The sequence below is a fragment of the Enhydra lutris genome, unplaced genomic scaffold (assembly GCF_002288905.1).
Source record: "Enhydra lutris kenyoni isolate GAN:26980312 unplaced genomic scaffold, ASM228890v2 scaffoldscaffold5, whole genome shotgun sequence".
Lineage (NCBI taxonomy): Eukaryota > Metazoa > Chordata > Mammalia > Carnivora > Mustelidae > Enhydra > Enhydra lutris.
The window spans coordinates 48,820,953-48,831,871 of NW_019154089.1; the positions used below are offsets into that span (position 1 = coordinate 48,820,953).

At 47.3% G+C, this 10,919-nt stretch overlaps 1 protein-coding gene across 4 annotated transcripts in view; it reads right to left on the bottom strand.

The window, feature by feature from the left end:
- LOC111140902 (pikachurin) overlaps nt 1–9,168 on the bottom strand; it is a 180,841-nt gene extending 171,673 nt beyond the window's left edge. For all 4 annotated transcript variants that reach the window (XM_022493151.1, XM_022493152.1, XM_022493153.1 and 1 more), the window contains exon 1: nt 9,045–9,168. In XM_022493151.1, coding sequence (XP_022348859.1) covers nt 9,045–9,141 — 97 coding nt within the window. In that variant the 5' untranslated portion in view covers nt 9,142–9,168. The remainder of the gene's footprint in view (nt 1–9,044) is intronic.
- Between the last annotated feature and the right edge of the window lie 1,751 nt (nt 9,169–10,919).

Genomic DNA, 10,919 nt, shown 5'->3' on the forward strand with positions numbered 1-10,919 from the left:
TTAAAGATTTTATTTATTTATTTGACAGAGAGAGATCACAAGTAGACAGAGAGGCAGGCAGAGAGAGAGAGAGAGAGAGGGAAGCAGGCTCCCTGCTGAGCAGAGAGCCTGATGCGGGACTCCATCCCAGGACCCTGAGATCATGACCTGAGCCGAAGGCAGCGGCTTAACCCACTGAGCCACCCAGGCGCCCTAGTTCATTTATTTTTTAAAAGGGATTAATTTTACCTTGTATAAAATGGAGCAAATAAGTAGCAACACATAGCATATATTCATGTAAATATATAAATATTTTTGCATCCTATTGCAAACCAATCTGTGTCAATTTGCTTAGATTTCAGGATCTTTTGTTAAATTATGATTGCTTCAAACACATAAAGATAGATAGCAACTACCTGCTTTTCAACCAGGTTGTACACTAAAATGAATGCAAATTCTAGGCCAAATTCTGCCACATACACAAATATTTCTTGGCAAGAAGTCACAAAAATTCTCATAAACTTACTCTTTTTACCATCCCCTGTCTGTCGGTTTAGGAACTCCAAAGCACTCCATGAGAAACTACCCACGACATCTGGTCACTTTCTTCCTGTGTACATGGCCAAACTACATTTCCCAGCCTCCTTACAGTTAGGTTGGGGCTGTGGGACCATATTACAGCCTGGCACATAAAAATCTCTCACACAAGCTTTCTTTCTCTTTACCTTCACTGACACCTTGCAAGCCCACTTCCACTGATGGTATTATAAGATAGAGGTTACAAAGACCTAATGACTCAGGTTTTCAAGTCATCACTTGAAGGAGAGCAAGCCAGGAGAGCTGCCCAACAAGGAACATTCACTTCGGACTTGGAGTAAGTGAAAAATACATTTTGTGTCAAGTCACTGAGATGTGGAGTTGCTTCTTACAGCAGCAAGCACCTTGCTGAGGCAGATACATCAATATCCTAGCGGCAGAATCAGCAAATCAGTTAGGGGGAGCAAGCAAATGAGTCCACTATTAAGTGAGTGGAATACATGACTGAATGGGGCTTTAGCCTAACTGCAGAGCAGCTTGACTCTTGAGTTTACTGGTGCTTATTCTCTGTCTATGCAAAAACAGAGGGACTGTATGATCTTTCTAGCTATTCATATGTTTCACCAATGAAAACATTATTTCTAACATTATTTATGCTAACTGACAAACCATTTGGCCTGGATTTATGCTAATAGTTATTTTCATGTATTTTCCAAGCCACCTCTGAGAGTAGACTTCACGGTAAAGGTCAAGCGGTAACTAGCCCTGGAGCGTGGATTTCTGGCTAGCTCAGAGATAAAGCTCAAATATTTTGACCACTGATATGACACAGTCACTGAGAGATTAAAATAGATGTAAACTCTTATGCCGGAATGGCACCTTCTACACCGGATTAAGTACCCCTAGGGTACAAATTAAAGTAATTCACACAGTGACTGTTTATACTGAAGTATTTTAAAAATAAATTACAAGCAATATAACAGGCATCTAATTCACAGCCATCATCCATTTTATTTATTTCTCTGCTCACTCTAAGAATTATGAGCAAAGGATCATGGGACCTATTCCTAAGTGTAAAATTAGATCGATAAAATTAGCCATCTGTCCAAGGAAGGCTCTAAACTCAGGTTGTATTTGAGTATTATGTTTCCAATTGCCCAGATGTTACAGAAAAGTGCCTGCTGATACAACTCCTTTTGCACAATGTAAACAATTAACTGGCTAATATAAACTTATTACACCAAGAAAAATACATAGCATTAACATTACATTAAATCTGATTCCAGATCCTGGGTGCCCTGTCAGCAAACACAAGTGTTAAGATTTAAATTGCTTAGGATTTGCAGAGTCAGATGAAGAAAGAATCTTCAAGTGTCTTTAGGGGAGTGAGGAGGAAGGGACTGGAAATGAGATGAAAGCTTCAGGATGAATATTCTTGGTCGGAGTGGTTGGTTACAATAATAGTAATTACTATGATTATTGTTGAATGATCGATCATATCCTAACTTTGAAAGAGTGAGTCAGCTCTTTCAAAGCACTGCTCTGTTTTATTTCCTTTGATTCTGAAAATAAACTGGTGGGGATATCTGGGATAAATGGGGGGTTTCACGGCCGAGAATCATTCATAGGAAAGAAAGAGCCAGTGGAGCCTGGCCTCTGACATTCCATGTCACTGGGAGTGGCTCTTGAATTACTCCAATCTACTGATCAATCAAACCCCAAGCCTTTCTTAGCTCTCAAGCTTCATGGAGATTTCCACTGACGCCCAGTCATGCATCCGTCTGGCTAATTCTCTTTCAGGAACAGCTGCTCCCCTTTCACCACCAGATCCTGCAAAACCTCCCCAAGACAATTACCAGGCAAACATCGCCCACCACCCTGGGGGTTACTGTTTCTCCAAGGAATCCATTCAGGCAAGACCACAAACCTGGCGGCCATATTTTCCAAACCAAAAACTAAGGCATGTGGTCGACCAGAGAGTCTTTCTAATTTGCCAATTAATTTATCGGAGAAATTTTAGGACTCAGTACAAATTAAATCACATGCAATCAATCATACATTCATATGTATGGAAAAGGAACATGAAATCCTAAGTGCCTGTGTTTCTCGTTGTGCCCAGAACATAGTCTTTCAGTCATGTGTATTGACTCAGTTGCTTTCCTCTGCCCGGATTAAACAATCCCAGTCCCTTAAACACTGCCTTCCAGTCTCAGGCTCCTGTGCCTTTTATATGCCTCAGTACATGTCTTGCCCGACCTAACCCTTCTAGCAACCTTAAATGGCAGGATCTTTCCAATTTTAAAGATGAGGGTACGAAGACCACAGAACTAACATAACTTGCCTTACACCATCAAGTCACTAGTAAATAACAATGTCAGGACTTGAACCAAAGCTGTCAAATATTAAAGTCTGTGCTCCTACCCAAGAAGAAACCAGACTTGGAGGCTGAAAGCACAGGGGCAGTGGTGGCGCAGGGGTGGAGTGGGTCTGAGGGAAATGAGGGCGGGGGAATGGGTTACACACAGTTGCAAGGGGCTGCTTGTTAGTGCTATGGCAGGCTTTCCCTCCTTTGTATGGCCATCTCTCAATGAACAGGTTGAGGAAAGTGGGGGTGGGGGCGGCAAAGAGAAACATTCGCTCAGAGGAGATGTCGTTCAGCTGCCTTCCAAAGACCACAGCCCCAAATCCAACCTTCGGAAGACCTGTGGAGTTTAAGGTTACAACACAGACCCAGAGCAATGAGTTGTCACTGCAAATCCCACATGGTGTGGACAAAGGAAGGAAAAGGAGACTGTGTGTGTATCTGGGGAGAAGGTCGGGAGGCAAGGGAGGCTGACAGGAGCCTAAACTCTGCTTTGTCAGGTCTCAGTGTGCTGACTGCAAACCATCTCATCAAGTCACCAATGTTCTTGTTAAAAAGGCAGGCACTTGAGATGCATGCCAAGAATTCTCATTCACAAATGGATAAGAAGATGTGGTGTATATATATACAATGGAATACTATGCAGCCATCAAAAGAAATGAAATCTTGCCATTTGCGATGACATGGATGGAACTAGAGGGTATTATGCTTAGCGAAATAAGTCAATCAGAGAAAGACAATTATCATATGATCTCTCTGATATGAGGAAGTTGAGAGGCAATGTGAGGGGTAGGGAAGGAAAAAATGAAACAAGATGGGATCAGGAGGGAGACAAACCATAAGAGACTCTTAATCTCACAAAACAAACTGAGTTTTGCTGGGCGGAGGGGGGTAGGGAGAGGGTGGTGGGGTTATGGACATTGGGGAAGGTATGAGCTATTGGTGAGTGCTGTGAAGTGTGTAAACCTGGCAACTCACAGACCTATACCCTGGGGCTAATAATACATATAATATAATATATATAAATATAATAATATAATATATATATAAAGAATTCTCATCCATGGGCAAGTTCAGGAACTACTTGCCTGGGTCAGAGGCCTGAGATCGGCTGAGGCCAGACCTGCTCTGAGCCAGCTCTGAAAGGTTCGTCCTCTGCTTTCACCTGTGCCCCTGCCCCTGCCTCCCCGACCCCCAATCCCATGAGATTCGATTCCTGGGAGTAAGAAGTAAACATCTTCTAGCTCATCTCAGGAGGCTGAAGCCACACAATGGTGTCTTTCTTCAAAATGGGAGTGGACTCAAGGACGGGTTTGGGGGTTTCCGCTACAAACGGCCCTTTAGGCTCTGTTGTACCTCTTTACCTTTTCCCTTCTTCTATCCCTGAAACAGCAGGTACACTTCAAATATCTGCCACTTGACAGGCTGTGGCCAAAGTCAGTGGCAGGGGTCCTGACCAGCTCAAAAGATTTTCTGTTGCAATCATAACATCCCATCATCCCTCGAGTCGATGGGGAGCAACCAGTCCTGAGGGCAGAGCAGGGGAGGTGGGAGACACAGGCTATCCCCGGGGCCACTCTGTGGAAGCTCCCCCCTGCCCAGCCTCTAATGCCTGAGACCCTGTCTTCCAGAAACCCAGCTCTGCAGCACTGGACCACTTCTGAGCTAGACAGATGGCCAACTACTCCCAAAAGAATTCTAAGGTTATTAAAGCCCTGGGCTCAGGGTAAGAAACACAAAGCAAAAACCAAAAACACCACTCAGTTCCTTTCTGGCCAAGTCACTCTTCCATGAGAAAGAATTCTGAGAAACCAGTACTGCCTCACGTTATGACATTTACTCTTGACCTTGACCTCTTTGTCCCTTTACCTCACAGGGAATCCAAGGAGTTGGGGGGGGGGGGGGGGAGGTTTCTTATAGGGATTAGATATGGTGTGGAAACAAAGAGGAGGGTAGGAGGGCTGGCAAAATGGAGGAGTGGAGGAAATATTTCTGCTACGTTGCTTGGACTGCATGGATGTCTGTAGTTAGGTGCTGGGGAGATATATGGCCATCAAGGGGGGAAATATGTGTGGCCTTTATGAGCTCCAGCATTCCCCAAGAAGCAAGACAATCTGGATCGCATTGTAGTGAAGGACTTTGGTTTGGAAAGGGAGAAGGAGGGACATACAGAAGAGATGAGCACCACCCCCCTACCCCCCACGCCCCCACCAAATGCATGCTTTGGGAAGAGGACTTGCATGAGAGCTTTAAGTGAGGACATAAGCAGGCCCTCGTGACCAACAGGTTGTTCGGGCTGGCGTGAAGGAAACAGAACAGGGAGGCCTCTGACTCAGTAGCCAAGTAAGCCTCACTCTAGCAGCAGCAGAAACCACCTAGAGGCTCCTGGATTCACCCTCAACAACGGGCAAGATACATTGCCCGCCAGCTAACTCTGCTCTTCGAGACTCTTGTTTTTTCTTTCTGGGTTTCTCTGGATCTTCCCTGTAGTCCAATTTTACAGGTAAGGAAATGCTGAGGGAGTGGAAAGGAAACAATAAGAGCTATGCATCTCCCTAAAGATGGTCTTCTAAGGAAGACCTTCAATTCTCAGCCCTGACCTGGCCTTGTCTCACTGCCCCTGGGGCCTCAGGCAAACTGCAAAGACAAGAGGAAAGGCAGGGCCCTTGTGCCCTGGTCCACCAGCCCCTCTCTCTGGGCCAGAGAGGGAATTAACACCATGAGTTACCAATCTGCCTGTGGGAGAGGTGTGTGGCTAGCTGTGTATCTGGATTTCCCTTTCCCATCTTCCTGCTCTGCATCAGAAACACCAGTCCTCCCTGTGCTTCCTGGGGAGACTCTGGATAAGGAAGAAGTACCCACTCAGGAGGGCCAGGGTACTAGTTCCGGTTCAGCTTCTGATGTTAAGTTGGACAAGTCCCTTAATCACCCTTAGCCCAGTTGTCAAATGAAGCCTTTTTGCTTCCTTCCAGGTCTCTGATTCTAATCTGTGATCTGAAAAGGAGTGAAGGCTATGCGAAGTTTCCATGCCAGGGAGATGACGGTGTCTTCTACCCTATCTAGGGTCAGAAGCCCCTTTTTCTACCTCCAGGCCTTGGATAGATCCTTGGCCCTCACAAGATTTAGCGCCAGGAGTTGAATAAGAGAAAGGAAGTGGTTCATCGATGTGGTGACGTGGTTATACCCTCTGATTCTTGCAGATGAGGTCAGTGGACAAAGGCTTCCAGAACTCCATCTCCGTATCATTCACACTGTTACCCTGGAAGGCCTGGGCATGATCCCGTGTACAAATGTTTAACAGCACGTAAGAGGCCCCGCACCCATAGCAGCAGGGATAACGCGCTCCACCTGGCTCTGTCCCATGGGAGCTCCCCTGTTCAGCCAGGAGGGAGACGCCCTCCAGGACCGGTCTGCAGACCTCCGCTACCAGGACCGCTAAGGACTCCCTTCCGGGTCCTGACTAGCACAGCCCGAATCCCATTCCACCACTTACTAGTTGTGTGACCTTGGAGGAGATCTTTAATCTCTCTGAGCCACAACTTCATCTTCAGTTCAACAGGGGTAATAATAGTACCCATCTCACAGAGCTGCTGGGTTGATTAAGTATCAGTACGTGCCAAGTTGTTAGAGCAGTGTAGCAAGCACTTAATTAGAGTTCGTTATTATTATTTCATTTGACTTAAGTTAAGAGCTGTCATTTCTTATTAGTCTCGGCAAATGCAGAGGTTTCTTTGTTAATGCCCAATGGCAGAAGATGAGCTATCTTGGGGCGGAGGGAAAGGTTGCCTATGTTGGACCCAGATTGAACTCATCATTGAAGCTGCTACTTGCTTTTTTCCTACCAGAGCTAGGTGGGGATGGGGAATTTTCAGGTTGATTTTGAATCCAAGAATTCCCTGTCTTTCAGGAGCGTTAGGAGACAGACAGGGTCATCCAAAGAAAACAGGACTGTTCCAGCACGCCTACATGGTGGCTGGGCTCCCTTCAAAGTAGTGTTCACAAACCAATTTCTGTTGAGGAAACAGGGTACAAAGAAATTCCTATATGGATTCTAGCAGGATTTTCTGGTGTCTGGGGAAGATTATAAATTAGCTGGTTGCTGTTCACATGAGAGCTAAGCAGGGCACATTCAGGTTTTAATCTGGACCAATTTTCCAGATCAAAAACCAGTCTTTCCAAGGGATGTAAATGAGCCCAGGAGGAAATTTTCCCCTGAAGTTTATAAAGTAGCTGTCATTTTAATCTGAGCAGCTTTCCAACCTGAAAGCCAGTGTCTGGAGAAAATTATAAAATAATGAAAAGCTCTTCTAGGCTGAACCTAGTCCAAACACCCCCTCTACCTCAAATTTGGTGTATTTAATATGCCAACATATTTAAAAAGGTAGGGTTTCTACTATCAAAACCCTATTCAAGCTTCAAATAAAACCAAAGAGGCCAAGATGGCATATGCATGGCATGAGTATCAGAATGAGAGCCTGGATGAAGCAGGTAGAAAACATTTTTAGGAGAGAAGCTACAAAAAAATAAAAAAGGAAATAGGGTGAACCATATGAGCAGTTCTATATACACTAGGCTTTTGTGAAATGTTTTTTAAAAAATTCTGCTTAAATGGATTGAAATCTATCCTTAAAAGAATATTACATACACTGCTTAAGCCTAAGAACTATAGATAGATAGATATAACTAGGCATCTCTCAAAACTGTGACTAGGTGGTTTAATGGGAATAAACCCTCAGAATACAATGATCATGATGTGCTTATCTTAAGGAGAAAAGTTAGAAAGAAGCCCTTCACTGAAATCCTTGAAGATGTGTGTATGCGTGCATGTGAGAAACAATTTAATAGAATATTGCCTTGGACTGCTGCTATCATCTCCAAAATGAAATGAACAATGGCTCTAGAATAGCTCGTAATTTAAATGTGTTGCAGATTATGATAATGACTAAATTTCAAGGCAGGTAGCGATAGACACAGCTTGAAGAGTGAGGGGTCCCCCAAAGCTGAAAGGCAACAAGTTGGATTTCCAAATGAAGAAATCCTTGAGCAGTGAAAATATTTAAGCAGCCATATGGGAACCTGCCAACATTATTTTCTTCACCCTCTGATAAATTTCCCTGGTTTGTCTCTTTCTTATAGAATCGTTATTTGTGAAGATAAACTGCACTTTCTGCAGAGTTTTGCAGACTGCATTCAAATAAAGTTCTATTGCTTTCCATTGTTCATAAGATGTAATTAATCCCATAAGACAACCTCGCTTACAAAGTAAACTAAAAACCAAAAACCAAAAAACAAAAAACAAAATCCCAGAAAAACACAGATTTCTCAGCATTCAAAACACAGCCTCAGCAAAGTAGAATAAAAATCGTTATTCAGGCAACAACGTTTAGAACTTTATTGTTTAGAACGCTGTACCTTGAATAATCTCACAACACAGACCAACTCAAAGCAGACAAAAATACACCAAGAACTTTTAACAGTGTAACTAGAGGAAATGCAGGTTAATTCTTTGTAATAGCCTATAACACCATACACCTTCTAACTGCCCTCGCAAAGACAGACAGGAGTTCAAAACGCTGTAAAATTAACCCACCAGGCACTTCTTTTTGAGAAAACGGCCCCAGAGCAGAAACCATCCTTAAAAGCAGAGGCCACATCCCTACACACCGCCAGGGCAGGACCAGAGATGGGCACAGGGAACTCCAGGCAAATCTTCAGACACTTAACAGGAAATGGCTGGGCTCTGGACAATATGAATTCAATAAAGATGTTTAGAGACACAGGAGGAGCTGTTTGACTTCTCTTGCACAGTTGCAATCCTCTGTAATTGAGACAGCATGATCGCTGTCCCTGCTCTCAGCTCTGTGCTCAAACACACAGCTCTCCACCTCTACTGTGTCTGGAAAATAGATTATTCTTTTAACAAACAAACAACCCTGGAACCGCCTGAGCTGGGGCGGCGGGGGGGAGGGGGGGTTGCCGGGGGCGGGGTGGAGCGGGGCTGAGGGCGAGGTCGCGTCTTTTCCTACCTCTGGGCAGAGATGAACCCAGTTAAACTGCCGCGGGTCAGTGGGGTAGAGGGGCGGTGCGTTGCCCGCTCTGCGTCCGGGCAGGGACCGCGAGCCAGGCGCTCCGGGCGTGGTGCCCCCGGGCGCTGCGAGCGCGTTACCTGGTTTTCGGAGAGCTGTTCTGAGCGACACTGCACTGGGTCCGAGGCTGGAAGCCAGAAGCAAGAGCCGGAGCAAGAAGCCTCGGATTAAATCCATTTCACCGCGGGCGCCTGCAAAGTTTCACCAAGTCCCGGACGCACCAGGAAAGGGCGTCTCCTGGGGGACGTGGGGGAGCCAGCCCCCGCGGATCACAGCCGGGGTGAGGAGGTGGAGGGCTGAGGGAGCGGGTCCAGCAACCACGGAGGAGTCGGAGAAGGCAGGGCTGCCGCCGGGAGGTCGGCGTGCGGGAGTGAAGTCCTCCTGGAGCCGCAGGGCTTTTCCGAGGGGGGGGGGGGAGGAAGCCGACGGGGAGGGACCGGCTGGCGGTGGGAGGGAGGGAAGCTCGACCCGCCCGGGGATGGAATTACACTCGAGTGGAAGTGAGGGGGCAGGCTCCGAGACAATTTACTCTTCGCCCACCTCTGGGGCCGACAGCCCGCCCATCACCCTCCAACGACCCCCGGCTCAGCCCTTCCCTGCCAGTGACCTAGATTGGGGCGCTAGGAGGGGACGACTTCAACCACTAGAGTCGCAGGGCGGGAGTTAGGGGACAGTGAGTCCAAGACCCTCTGCAGTCCTGACCCTGAAATCTGGCGCCGCTTCCCGTTCCCCCGGCTGTACCCTCTTCCCCTCCTCCAGCCGCGCCCGTGTAGGTCACTACCACCCAGCTTGGGGACTTTTCCCAACACCTCCTAAGGTTGCCCCGGTCTGTCCAGCGCACTGTGGGGGAGGGACGGTGTCTGCGGTTTGCAAGTGGGGGAGGATAAGAGGAAGAGTGGGGGGGGGGGGGGCTGGCCGAGTCTAGGGCGCTAAGAAGATAAATGGGATTTAAGGCGCGCAGATGGAGAGCGGAGGCCCCGCCACTCGGTTGGAAACGCGGGGTGGAGATTAGGGCCCAACGCGGGGGAGCGGGGTCCCCTCCCTGCAGAGAAAGGCAAGTTGAGACCCTACAGGGGAAGCGATGAAAGTCCAGGTTAAGCCTGGCGTGGGGGAGAGGACAGGAGCTCAAGCCCCCTGGCGGACGGAGAAGACCAGACTGGGACCTGGGACCCGGGACCCGGCGCCCGCCAGCTGAGCTGGGGTTGGGGGCCGGGGTGAGGTCCTGACCACTGATTCCGGGACCTGGACTCCCGGGTCAACTCCTTTCTCGCCTGGATTTGTACACTAAGACTCAGTAAAACACGCCTTTTGTCGGGTTTCCTGGTGGCGTTGCAAGAAGGAAAACCCCGGGACTCAAGTCCAGTTACACATTAAAGTGCTGATCTTCAAGTCAAGGAGAAGAGAAGCAGATACAATAAATAAACCAAGAGAGCATAAACCTGAAAGAAAACACAGGCTTGGCCAATTCCTGGGGAAAGATCAAAGGCCCTAGGAAGTGCCCCGCAGAGGGAGCCAGCTCTTGCTGGCTGGGAGGACCTCACCTCAAGGTGTCCTGGCCCTTCATTGTTAACCTAGGCTTGGGAGAGCAGGAGGGAGCAAGCTTGACCAATACCTCTCCGCGCCCCCTCCCCCCCATTTCTCCTCCTCTTTTTAGGAATGAAGTTTGCCCTAGCTAGAAGTTTGGTAATGAGCCCAATCTTGTTTGTTTGTTAGCAAAGCCTGAGAATATGTCCCTTACCTGCTGGCGTCCCCAGGTGTGCAACTGCCCATTAATAAATTCAAGTCCACTCCCAACTCGAGGATTTGCAAGTCTTAGCTGTGACGCCAGACCTTGTTCTTTTACATGAAGTTAGAGTAGAAAAGTTGAACAGACAGTGGACCTCACTTCCAAGGTGATAACAAGGCCATGTTTGGATGCCAGGCAATGTGACTGCCCTCAGGACTCCTAGTCTCAA